Here is a 13,987-nt window from a genome sequence, read left to right on the forward strand (position 1 = left end):
GGCTGCCTGGGTCCCATCCCACCCCCTAGTCTCCCCAGCAGAGAAGTACATTTGGTCACAGCATCTGATGCTTCCCTGCTTCTCTCTCTGCACTGCATTACAATCTCCTCCCTCCTGTTCAGAGCTATATCACTGCCTCGCCTTTGCTGAGGCCAGGCCACCAGCACTTCCTCCCAGCCCATCTTGTCATTTCCATTGACTCATCAGCATGGCTGCATGCCAGCCACAGCTGGTTCGGCCAACAGCTTCCCCTCCTGTCCCAGTGTAGAGCAGAAACCTGCCTTGCTCCTAAAATCCATTGCCTAATTTTGGTAGCGTGCAGCAAGCCCAAGGGTGCTTGCAGGTGATGCTTTTCCACACGTTGCAAGTCATGGCATTTCCCTTGCAAGGCTCTAGTGTTGCAAGTCAGTGCTGCCTTCTCCCCCTGAGAAGGCAGTTGCAACCTTTGTACCATACTCATCAGAAAGGCTCTTTTGTGCTTGGTTCCCCTTCTTCAACAGGAGCACACCCAGCTGGGCTTCAGCCAACCTTGTCCTGGCACTCTCCTGGAGGTGCTGTGGGGTGCCAGCCCCTGCAAGCCCAGTTCTTTTCACGTACCATGACACGCTTCCTGACTAAGCAGGACTTGTGCTTGCCCTGTGCTGCATGCAGCCCAAGATAACTCAGCCCTAGCTGCCCAGGTGGCTGAAGAAATTGCCCTCTTCAGTGCTGCATTCCTACTCTCGGTACACTCACAGCAGGCTGAGATGCTCTGGAAATAATATCTCAGAGGTGAAAACAGGTTTTTACCACTGAAGAGGCCGAACACAAAATAGCTGCTGTTCACCTTCCTCACCTTTCATGGCTGGGGTACACCTCGACCCTCAAGGCTGGTCTGTGCCAATAGGGTCAATTTCAGGGGCAGGCAGAAGAGAACAACTTTACAAGCCTGAGGTTGTGAAAGAAGCTTTTGCTAACTTTGTGGAGCCTGCCTAGGGCTCGTTACTCAGTGAGGAGACTTCTCGAGATGGGCAACAAAAAAGAAAAGCCAAACAGGAAACCTTAACATGACACACACTCTTGTAGAAGGAGACAGGTTCATGCAGCTGCAACTGCAGGAAAACGCATACAGCTGCTTCATGGAGGAGCAGCGTTGCCACTCTCCCTCTCTTTCTCTGTCTCTATCTCTGTCTTCTTAGTGCCATGCTGCAGCCATACCAGTGTCAGGCCTTACCAGTTCTGTCCCCGTGGCCCTGTGGTGAATACATGCCTTTGCTGGGAGAGCTTTTTTGCAGGACTGGAGCTGTGGTTCCTCCCTTTGTGGCAGCACAACAGCAACTGCAGAGGGCTCACACTGCCTGAGCACTCCAGCACACACCTGTACCTGACTGAGATCAGTGCCCCAGCACTTGCCATGCTGGAAACTGGTTATCTAAACCAAATGCTAAAATCCATGGAAACGAAACATCCCTTGCTACCAACCCTGCCCACCATCCCTGCACAAAACACATGGCCGCTGCATGCCTTGCAGTTCATGATGGGGAGTGGTGGGGTGGGGAATTATTCTTTTATTGTTTACATCTCCTAAGCCTGTCTTGCTCCAAAGGAAAGAATTTCCTCCATAGCAAGTGCTCATGTGCTCATTTGAAAAAGAAATAGATGTTTTAAGCATGTGTAGCAAAACTCATAAAGTGAATAATACTTGCCAGAAGCCGCTACACGTCAGTGAGAACTGAAACTCCATTTTTTCAAAGTTAAACCACTGGACTCATAGACAGACGTGGGATATCCCACAAGACACAGTGGAAATAATCCTAAACCGCCTAAAGCCTACTCCGGGGTCTTCTCGACACACCCTCCAGAATTCAGGGAGTGAACACAAAGGGCCTGCTCCTCCTGCTCACCCTTGTTACCTTCCCTGGAAAGTTATATGAAAAAAAGACTGCTTCCCTTTATTTTGAGGCACAAATGGATAGCACTTAGTGAGCAGCACTTTTAAAGAAATCATCTTGTTCACTGAGTGCTTGCTCTGCCTGTGGGAAACTCCAGTTCAAATAGGCAGTTGTCTGTTGTAAAGACTGATGTAGTGTGTTGTTGTTTTGCATCAGCATAAATATGAGAAACAACATGAGGTACAGAAGAACTTTCTGTGCTTATTTTCAGAGAAACTCAACCCGCCGATCAACGTCTCAGTTTCCCTTGAAAACAGAAGTATTAAAATTCACTGGAAACCCCCGCCTACCATTGGTTCAGCAAGTAACAACTGCTTCATGTATCAAGTGAAAATAACGGGCCATAAGGTAATCATTCTGGGGGGAATGTACTTACTCCCCATAGCAAAATTTATATAAAAATGAGGCATACTTCGAGCTTAAAGGAATTAAAACTCAAACAAACTTTAAAGAAACCTTAAGATCATTCTTAAATAGCCCAACATTTTTTGTATTTTTGGTCAAAAAAAGAAAATCAACATATTTTAGGAAGTTTTTTTCAGATTCATTTTTGCATTCAAGTGGACTGCTTTTTTGTTTTGTTTTGTTTTTTATTTTTCTTTTCATCTTGAATTTGAATTGTACATTAGCATCACTCAGATTAGTGATGTTTTGCTTGATAAAAAGACATCAATTTGTGAAAACTGAGAAACAGAAGAAAGGGTAAAAACCTTTCATTCAGAAAGGTAATTTTCAGCCAGAAGAAGATGTTATTGAAAGATGCTAAATATCACTGTTCCCATATCTTTTCCATCCAAAGATAAGACTTGCATATTTGACCTTATTTTTTTCATACAAGGAAAAACTGGATGGCTACAGTTCCACTGTAAAGACACTGTATGGCATGTTTTGCCATAAGGTTGTTGGCTAATATGTATTGGTCAGGCTCCAGCTTATCTCATTTGTTCTGGAACTGCAGCTATCTTCTTTTCTACAGAAATAGTATACAGATTTATTCACTCTTAGCAGCTCTTTTCCTTGTATCAATATTCACAGCTATTTTCAGAGTTTTTCTGAAGGATGTTAAACATTTTTAAATGTTATTTAAAAACACTGAAACACTTTATATCTTTTGTTTAGTGTTTGTTGAAATGTTCCTAGTGAAACAAATTAAGTTTTTGAATCTGAAGTATGTATTGCTTAAAAAAAAAAAAAAAAAAAAGATGCTAAAGTATTTTGTTTGAAAAACACTTGTAGATATTTCAAAACACTCCCCCACCTAGACAGAAACTGAAAAAGTGTTTGTTTTGAAGTGCAGCTGCATAATGTTGCATTTTAACAGGAAATTAATTACTTGTAGAAAGACAGTATTCATAGAATGATAGAATCATAGAATCACAGAATGGTTTGGGTTTGAGGGGACCTTAAAGATCGCCCAGTTCCTTCCCCCTGCCATGGGCAGGGACACCTCCCACTAGACCAGGTTGCCCAAAGCCCCATCCAACCTTGCCTTGAACACCTCCAGAGATGGGCATCCACAGCTTCTCTGGGCAACCTGTTCCAGGGCCTCACCACCCTCACAGTAAAGAATTTCTTCCTAATATCTAATCTAAACCTACCCTCTTTTAGTTTAAAGCCATTCCCCCTTGTCCTGTCACTCCACCCCCTGATAAAGAGTCCCTCCCCAGATTTCCTGTAGGCCCCCTTTAGATACTGGAAGACAGCTGTAAGGCCTCCCCCGAGCCTTCTCTTCAGGCTGAACAACCCCAACTCCCTCAGCCTGTCTTCACAGGAGAGGTACTGCAGCCCCTCGATCGTCTTTGGAGCCCTCCTCTGGACTCATTCGAATACTTCCATGTTCTTCTTTTGCTGGGTGCCCCAAAGCTGAACACAATACTCCAGGTGGGGTCTTATGAGAGCAGAGGGGGAGAATCACCTCCCTCTCTCTGCTGCTGGCCACACTGCTTCTGATGCAGCCCAGGACATGGTTGGTTTTCTGGGCTGCAAGCACACACTGCTGGCTCATGTTGAGCTTCTCATTAACCAACACCCCCAGGTCCTTCTCCTCAGAGCTGCTTTCAATCCGTTCTCCACCCAGCCTGTATTTGTGCTTGGCATTGCTCTTAGCCAGGTGTAGGGCCTTGGATTGGCCTTGATGAACAGTGTAAAGTTCTCACAGGCCCACCTCTCAAGCCTCAGAACCTCACAGGTTCCTCTGGATGGCTTCCCTTCCCTCCAGCGCGCTGAAGCTGTTGATTAAAAGCATATGATTTCCTGCCATCAGAATAAAACTATGTTGGCTCTCAATGTACTCCTCAAAACTAAAACATCTTTGCTAATTTAAATTGCAATATTAATTTGTTGCTAAAATTTGTAATTAGGTTTCAGCCTTGCAAAGTTTTTCTCTCATACTTAACTCATGCTATATTCGGTGAATTATTCATGTGAAATCCATGTGAATCCTTGCAGGATGGTGCTCACAATTTACATGTCAATGTTGTTATTTCTATATACATCACTAAAATAATCACTTCTGTTGTTTACATACTTTATTATATATTTAGTGATCATTCATGTTGTATCAGCAGCTTCTCTTAGTTTTAACAGTAAAAAATAGAACAGTATTATAGTTTTGCTTATGCAGCATGGTGGCAATATGGTGGCATTGCCAGCTGGTGGTTTAAAATTAAATAGCAGTAAGAGCTGAAATGTTTTCAGGCAGATTCTCATTTGCACTTCCAAAGAGTTGAAGGCCAAGAACTTAACATATGATACTAAAAAACTCAGATATGTGTCTGAATGTGAATTTTCTGAATCTTTGGTGTTTTCATTCAAGGTCTCTTTTAAGCTGTGTTTTTCTTCAAGAACCTAAATCTTAACTAACATGCCTGAATGCACAGTACTGTAGCAATAAAAGGCTTATCTAAGCTAATAAGACTATTAAAGTCTGAAAGAACATATGACTAAATTAATATATATCCATTCTTTGTTAGACACAGTAGAAAGGAAAAGTACAATAAGGTAGACACATTACTGGACACATAACACTATTTTCCTATATTACATCAGGGTTTATTAGTTCAGATGTTTAGTTTATTAGCTAATCCTCATAAACAGCTTCCAGAGCTGCATTGGATCTTCTCATATGCCCCCACTGCAGCACGTGGAAAAGGTGTTTGGGTCTGTATGTGGATATGAGACCTCTCAATCCTCTTTTTTTTTTCTTTTTTTTTTTTTTTTCCAGAAGAAAGACAGGTAGTCTCCTTCTAGGCCACCTCAGCGCATAGTTATCATCTCCTTAACCATTCCCAAGTATAACACTTCAAAACTCATGTTACATGCATCTTGGGGCTTTCTCTTGCCCTTTCACTAAGCTCCTAATCTCTAACAGCTGGAAGCAGAATGAGCAAGGGAGATTCATGCTGGATCCTTGGTATGCTGCTCAGAAATGTGCTGGAACACTTCTGATCCCTTCCTGCCAATGCAAGCAGATTACTTTGCCATTTCAAGACCCAGAGCAAGTGAAGTAGAAGCAGGGAGGGCCAGGAGTAAGAGGTCCTTTGCCAGCCCAAGTGCCTGAGTTGAGTAGCAGGGTTCTGCTGTTTGCAGTTTGCTGCTGCTGCCCCTTTCCAGCTTCCTAACACCTCTTGCCCTCTGGAAGGAAATGTCAAATGCATTAGATTTTCCAGCATCTTTATTTACATGGAGTAAACCTCTTCTATTTTTCTTGTCTTACAGAGATGTTCTTCTGTTTTGTACACATATGCAGGATATAAACAAAGCAAAGGAAACAAAAGGAAAATTGGGGTGCTGGTGGAAGAGAATAAACACCTACATTGGTGGAAAATTGTTGGGCTTTTTTCACAGATCAGATGGTTGGGGAGATAGGAGAGAGTCAACCAACAATAAAGTGTAGCATATGAGGGCACCAGCTAAGTGAGGGAGCTTTAAGGCAGATTTGAGGAGAATCAGCATCAACGGTAGTAATGGTTGAAAGGCAGTTACCTAGCAAAGTAGCACAAAATTGAGACACAAAGGTAAGGAAAAAACCTGCAGCAGTGTTACAGGAGACATGGGAGAGAGATGAGTGGAGCAAGACTGAAGTTCAGTTTCCTGGTCAAAGCCAGGTATTAATTGTTGTCAGATAGACTTAATTACTTGAGGTGTTAGGGTATTCCATAAACAGGGTTGTAGATATTTGTTTGATATTTATCCACCTAAGAGGATAATGATTAAAATATGTAAGTCTATATTTATTTATTCTGAATACCAGAAGAGGTGACTTCCTGAATACTCATGTGTACAGATCATAGAATCATAGAATATCCCGAGTTGGAAGGGACCCATAAGGATCATCAGGTCCAACTCCTGGCACCGCACAGGTCTACCCAAAAGTTTAGACTATGTGACTAAGTGCACAGTCCAATCGCTTCTTAAATTTAGACAGGCTTGGTGCAGTGACTACTTCACTGGGGAGCCTGTTCCAGTGTGCGACCACCCACTCGGTGAAGAACCTCTTCCTGATGTCCAGCCTAAACTTCCCCTGCCTCAGCTAAACACCATTCCCGCGGGTCCTATCACTGGTGATAATGGAGAACAGGTCACCTGCCTCTCCACTCCCCCTCGCGAGGAAGCTGTAGACTGCGATGAGGTCCCCCCTCAGCTTCCTCTTCTCCAGGCTGAACAGGCCCAGTGACCTCAGCGCCTCCTCCCTCTAGGCCCCTCTAGGGCCTTCCCTCTAGGCCCTTCACCATCTTCGTCGCCCTCCTCTGTACACTCTCCAACAGTTTAATGTCCTTTTTGTACTGTGGTGCCCAGAACTGCACACAGGACTCGAGGTGAGGCCGCACCAGCGCAGAGTAGAGCGGGACAATCACTTCCCTCGACCAACTAGCAATGCCGTGCTTGATGCATACCAGGATACGGTTGGCCCTCTTGGCTGCCAGGGCACGCTGCTGGCTCATATTCAACTTGCTGTCAACCACAGCCCCCAGATCCATGTCTGTGGGGCTGCTCTCCAGCATCTGATCGCCCAGATAATATTGTGATACAAAGAGATAAACCTTAAAAGTAGAGAGTTAAGTCTACAGGTGACTGAAAGCTAAGAAGGCTTAGCAAGCAGTATAGGGAATAAAATCTGAATTTGAAGTTTTGGGTAAGTTTTAAATCAACAAGACAAAACTGAGTAATAAGGAAAATCCTATGATTAGGATGTATAGGTTAAATCTGAAAAAAAAAAAAAAAAGGAATTAATGTGTAGGCAGTAAAGCTGAAGAAAAAAGGTCTGTGGATTACATTGAACCACAAACCAAGTCAACAATTCTACGTTATTACACAAAGGTCAAAAGCTATTAAAGTATATATGATAGGCATGTCACACGTAGGTCATGACTAATTCTCCCTTCTAGCTGCTAAGTTTCACCTGGAGTCTCAAATTGTGCTTTGGGCACCACCACAAAATATAAATACATTGTAAGAAAGTTCAGAGAACATTTACCCTAAACCTGTCCTTCAGTCTCCACCACCTGGAGCATGTTTTCAAAACTTTTGCTCATTTTGTCAACATTTTATGAGCGGAAGCTTTGAAGACATGCTTTAGGAGGACACCGTCTAGAGTAAAGGACTGTAAGTAACTTGTGTGAACCCTCCTCTGGTACATAAAAGGATATTAATGAGACCATAAGTATCATACTCATGACTACTTGTGAGTAGGATAAATAGTAATTAGCTAAATTTGAAGCAAGAAAAACAGGCAAAAAGTTAGGAGAATTGTTCTAATTCCAAGGAAACTCTAGCAAGGCAACAGGTTTGCAGGCCTGCTTGGGGTGACTCTGCATTGAGTTACAGATGATAGGTTAGACAAGTATCCTCCAAGAATGGTCTGGGTAGAGCAAAAGTTACTGCACGTCATGACTGACATAAGATGGCCTCCAAAATTTTATAAGATGTCTCTCATTCTTGCACTTTGGTAATTTCTTACAATGACATGACCTTATTATTGGCTCCTTAGGAACAAATTTTCAGGCACAGAATGTAGTGAGCACTTAAACATCATACTTACTTGTAGTTTGCTGTTGAAATTCCTCATATCACACATTTTTACTTTGAAAAACTTAGCATGTGTACTTTTGGATCTGTTTTTTGGCAACAGATCTGGAAAGAGGGTCACAAAGAGTGAAGGAAGAGAAAGAAATTGTGTGGTACACAGCCAAATCCATACTGTGATCAGTATAAGGAAAGCAGGAGGTCACCTTTTCTTAAAGTTGCCCTCATTATGCTTTCCGAACTCCAAAGATGCAGATTCTGAGCCCATTTATTTCTGAGATGCATATTCAGAAATACTGAGTATTCTTCTTTGCCAATTCCTAACATTAATGCTAACTTTTCTGAGCAGAAGCTACCTGCCTTTTTGCCTTCTCTTTTTTTTTTCTTTCTTTCTTAATTTTTAGCATTGTTTGTTTATTTCACCTAGCTCCAGTTTTCAAAGTCGGTGAATGATTTTGAGAACCCTCTGTTATAGACTGTGGTGAACCTTGCATATGTTTTATCTTTTGAAGTGACATGCTTTCATTTATAGACACAATTAAAGATGTTTCAAAATAGTCACTAAAATAATGGACAACCCTCACCATTAGACAGTTGAAAACTGAAAGCTTTTTTCTAGCAGAAAACTAAAGACAGCACACTACCCACAACAAAACCTTTGAAACTTGTGGATTCATTATTACTGTATTCATCCTATATTTGGTGTGAGAGAAAAAAAAAAGGAATAAGTGCTTTCAGATTCTGACCATTCAAACACAGCTGATACTTCCTTCCATCTTTTCAGTTTTAACCTCCTAATTTTTAAACCTGAGTTGAGTTTTAATACATGCCAGCTAAAAGACAGATTGTGTCTGATATAAACACTTTTTTCTAAAAATCTCTTTTTACTAAGCTTGATATATAAGTAACATTGTAGTTAAGTAGTATTTGACATCCATAGACTTTTATCTGTTTCAATTGCAATGTGAAATCACCTAAAATAACCCCTTAAACCTGTCTTGATAGATTGTAGATGTTGCTGCAGAGAAATATGAGTATCCACTTCACAGGCCAGCAAAGAAATGTATAGCGCAAGTGAGGGCAAAGAAAGAAGTATGCATAAGAAACAAGATATGGAGTGACTGGAGTGAACCAGTGATTATTCATGATGGTAAGTTATCATGTATTTATCATTCATAACTCTTATCATTATATGTTAGTATCATTTAGCATATTTTCTGTTCTTTTTGCTGTACTGTATTATTATTACTGTACTGTAGCAGTATGTGGAAGTCCATGCCATGCACCAGGTTACACAACTCTACATGCTGTGGGGAGATGTACTCTTTGATCTAATGGGTTGATCTAATGGGTTAATAGCACAGGACTGTTCTCCCAGTGTGATTTTTGGCAGCCTTTAGAAAACAAAAATGGTCAGCAGCTGCATGGCTCACAACATCCCCCTGCCTGTTCTGCAATGGACATCTTTACGGATGCTTTCAGCTGAAGACAGTAAGCTAAGAAACACATGAATGTCATAAAGCTCATCAAATCATGTAGTCCCTAAGGACTAAATTTAACATATTTCTATTACTGTATCAGAAGAATAATTTCTCATCTGACAGAGATAGGAAGTAGTTACACTCACATTCAAATATATGTGCTCTGGCTCCCAGTTTGCTTTAGTACAAATTAAACAAGAACCATGTTTTTTCCTTCACCTCCTATGACTAGATTTTAACATTCATATGCTAACAAGTGACTCTTGTGCTTTCCATGATTAGAAAAATGCCTCCATGTACAGCAGCTTCATAATGTCAGGTTGGGTAAAGGGGAAGCTGGATAATGGAATGAGTAACACTCAATATTTACGTAATGTAGATAGACTTGTCTCTGCATGTTGACATGAAAAACTGTTCAATACTATTGTTAATAAAATGATACAAGATAAATATTTAATGCAACAGACTGTATTTTTCGCATATGTCTTTTTGATTCATTGAGTTTCAAATACATGTTTATTTGAAGAGACAGGTAATACAAGGCCAGACATTGATATTTTTGCAATGGATTGAATGTAAATTCAGTCATAGGGTTTATATGATGCAGTCTGTCTACTCCACCAAATGCCTTGCCACATCCCACTATTCTGTTGGCACCTCTCAGCTACCATCTCTGCGGTCCAGATTCATTCACTTCATTTCAGAAGCATTTCATTTCTGAAATACTCAAAGAGAGGAGCTTCATGTGCTCACTATGGTGAAGGAGAGGACACATTTCAGCCCATCAGATATTTGAATTGGCCTTTGGAAATGTTTCTTTCTTCTCATCGAAGAGAGCATGAGCTTTGGACATTAGCATGCAGAGAGGTCTTCCTGGTGCCTCATGTCAGGCTGATGTGTAGACAGTGGAGGGAGGGGAAATTAGAAGGGCTTTTCCTAGGAGGGAAATGTAGGTTTACTCATTCTCTGCCAGCCCCTCACCAGAAGAAGGAAATGGAGTTGAGCAGTCATCCACCCTGATTCCAGCCTACCAAGCCTTGCTTTCAGCAGCTGCAGCTGTCCGACTGTTTTCAACACCACTGGTTTCCCAACTTTCTCTACAGCTGTTGTTGGAGCTTAACAATCACAGCTTGTTTCCTTTCCTTCAGAAAAGTTTGTGGAAGAAAAGACTGCCATTGCATATAATATGTCATATCTCCACGTGTTCAGTGCAGCAAGTTGATTTACCTCTGGAGCATACTGCACATATGCACAAGTTCATGTAATATACCAATTTCCCTTCTTCCTTCCTGTATTCAGAGAGGATTAGTGGCTTTTGTAAAACGAATCTATGGAATACATTACACTGAAGGATCACATGCTCAGGCAAACTTCTTTAAGCATCTATGTTGATGCCTAGAAAGAGTTTTCTGTCCATTTTATTTTGTATTCTGTTGAAATGATTTTGGCTGCTTTTAATTGGGAATACATATAATAAGTAGACATTATGTAGTGCATTTTAATGCTGCCTAGATTTTATTTATTTATTTATTTATTTATTTATTTATTGAACTGTTATTATTAGTATAATTCATGGTAATTTCATGCAAGTCACATACCTAATTTCACAGACACAGTTATTTTTAAAATATTGAGACTTCCTGTGTAGTAACTTGAAAGGAGAAACATCCATTCAGTATTTTATTTTGGAATGTGTCATTTTTTCTGCTGAAAGTTTTGAAGCAATGTGGACTGACCTGCTTTTTGTTTACTTCCACATGACATTCTGATGTTTCATCTGGAAGTTATGTTACATTTCTTTAAGAATGCATTTTTAAGAGGCATTTCATCCTGTACTTAAAAACGCTGAAACTTCAAAATGAAATAACATAATTCAAGACATAACTAAAATATTTGTTCAGAAATGTTCATTTGACATGAAAAGAATTTGTTAATTTTCTCATGGGAAACACATTCATTTTCCATCAAAATTAGCATATGCCCTTGAAAAATAAAACAATTTAAACTGAACTGTTCAGTATAGAAACTTTCTGCTGAAAGAGAAATGTTTGATCAGCTTTATTCATATATAGAAACTTGAAATAATTGGTCTAATTTTTAGAGCTTCTGAGCATTCATAGATCACTTTGAAGTTAATAGTAATTCAGAGGTGTTCTGAATTTTGCAGGCCAAGCCACTGTTGTTTGTGACTAAGTTTATACATTTGCATTTGAAAAAAAAAAAAAGAGAAAAACAAAATAGCAAAACAAAATCAATCAATCAATCAATAAAAAATAAAACAACAACAACAACAAAACTTAAAAAGGTCTATCTAAAAGAATAAGTGCTTCTTTTTCTTTCACCTTTTCAAAATGTATGAGTTAAGAAAGCAAGAAGACCGAATGTCTTTGTGGTTTGGTTTATATAAAGACCAGTGCTTCCTCTTCTCTTGAGTGTGTACGTGATACAGGGTTAGCAACAGAAGGTTGCAGAACAGTCACCTCAAAATAAAGAATTAATGTTACACAGTCCAGAAATTGTTCAGAACATGTTTTCTGAGCACACAAAAGACAAGGGGAAAACTCTGTTTTCAGCTTAAAATGAATAAAGAATAGGTTAGTATTTTAGTAGAACATAAAGGTTGTTCTTATACTTAGTTTTACACAGACGTTTGAGAGCTTTTTCTTGGTTTTACATCAAATTTGTGGAAATTCATTTCCTTGTTTTTAACTGCAAGTGGATTCAAACCAGAAATTTTATTCAAATCTTTTGTTCTTTGAATTTGATCTAGATTGGTCCTAAAACCATTGTTTAACTGGCCTAGGACCACTAACATTTTAAGAGCTGTTCCTACCTGTTTTTCTTCAAAGTACTTAGTTCAAAGGAATCCAAAATAGTCATGGTTCTAAAGCTAGGTATCAAACAAAAATAAAATTTGCCAAAAAATGCATTTTTGAGTCTATCAAAGACTTTGTTATTTTGGTATTTGGGGTATTTTAGAGGAATGAATGCAAGGTACAAAACAATATTTTCTGAACAGTAGAAATATGTATTTCAAAATGTTTACTTGCATTTCTTTAGGACTTTGCCTAATGTGGTTTAAAAAGATAAGTATAATGAAAAACAAATGTTGCTTCTTGAGTCAGAGAGAATATTTTGTTTGACAAAAAGCTTTTATTTTCATTTTACCTTAAATCAGTTGCAGCTGTGAAGGGGTGAGGAGGCAGCAGCATGGGTCTTACGGTGTGTGGAGATGGGAGGTGGCAACAGCAGGAATCCAGGAGCAGCTGGGGCAGCAGGAGTGTCAATGACAGATGAACAAATGGAGCCTGATATCCAGAGAAATCAGGGCTCAATGGAAACGTCCAGTGAAAGGACAGGCCATGCACAGTGTGAGAGAAATCCAGGGAAAGGAAGGGATGGAGTCCATTTGTGCAGAGGAACATGGGGATTGCGATAGCAGCAAAAGCTGAGGGCTAAAAGGAGGAGGAAAGAACAATCCCGAAGGCAGAAGCCCTTGTTCCACCTAAAAAGCTTGGTGAAATATTTCTTTAAATCTTTAGCAGTTCAGGATGGTGCAATACTTATGAGTCATTAATATATAATTCATCCATTTATGAAATTCTCTTTCCCACATTATTAACATTATCTTTCTTCTTTCTAAGAAAAGACAGTGGACATCATGCTGCTAAGCCTCACATTGCTTTGCCTTCTAATTTTCCTTGGAGGTTTGCTGATATGTGCGTGTAGAAGGTAATATACATTTCTGGAAGGTAATATAAACTGCTGGTATGAGAGAGGTCAGGGAAAAAGAGAGATGAAGGTAAGGGTCAGCAAACCATACACAATGGATTAAAGTCAAACACCAGTCTTCTCAGATGAATTATTGTTTACAAGAAACAGATCATTGTGCATTACCAGCTGTGGCTTTAACAAAGGTGTGCTAGATGTGAGACTACATCTACTGCTGAGCAGTACCTCACAGATCCCATCACAGTCCCTGGAGCTCCAGTCTCACGCCCAAATCTCAGCCATATCTCTGCCACTGTAGATGACATTTTCCAACCTTAGTCTGACTGCTGTCTCTCACTGTGATTTTGCCCCATGGTCTTGTGAGTTCTGCTGTCAGGCCACCAGCACTAATCACACCAAAGACGAATTGCATTTCCCATGTTGCCCAAGTTCATTTTGTAATTCATGGGTATGGCCTACAACATTCTTTTCCCCTAAAATGAACAGATTACAAAAAAAAAAAAAAAAGTGAAAGTCATGCTGACAGAAGGAATTTGCATTGCTGTACCATTAGTGGCCCTCCACCCATCACTAATAAATGCAGCCTACTGACTTAACACCACTACTTTTCTCTTCAGTTACACATTTTTCCTATTGGCATAACAGAGAAGGCTTTCTGAGAAAAAAAAAAAAAAGTTCAGGATAGTAAAATAACTCAAGATACCTTAGTATTTGGAACATGTAATATTTAAATTAAACCAGTGTTAAAAGTAAAATAATTAATTAATGACTAAAATAACTTCTGATTAGGATAAAAGAGGTTACCATACACTCTACTTT

At 39.9% G+C, this 13,987-nt stretch overlaps 1 protein-coding gene across 2 annotated transcripts in view; it reads left to right on the top strand.

The window, feature by feature from the left end:
- Nucleotides 1-13,987, top strand: part of LOC308192036 (interleukin-5 receptor subunit alpha-like) — a 33,813-nt gene that overhangs the window by 15,063 nt on the left and 4,763 nt on the right. For both annotated transcript variants that reach the window (XM_080585112.1, XM_080585113.1), the window contains exons 8-10: nt 2,143-2,279; nt 8,961-9,105; nt 13,081-13,168. In XM_080585112.1, the coding sequence (XP_080441238.1) occupies nt 2,143-2,279; nt 8,961-9,105; nt 13,081-13,168 (370 nt within the window). The remainder of the gene's footprint in view (nt 1-2,142; nt 2,280-8,960; nt 9,106-13,080; nt 13,169-13,987) is intronic.

Source organism: Anser brachyrhynchus, assembly GCF_964034855.1.
Source record: "Anser brachyrhynchus genome assembly, chromosome: 1".
Lineage (NCBI taxonomy): Eukaryota > Metazoa > Chordata > Aves > Anseriformes > Anatidae > Anser > Anser brachyrhynchus.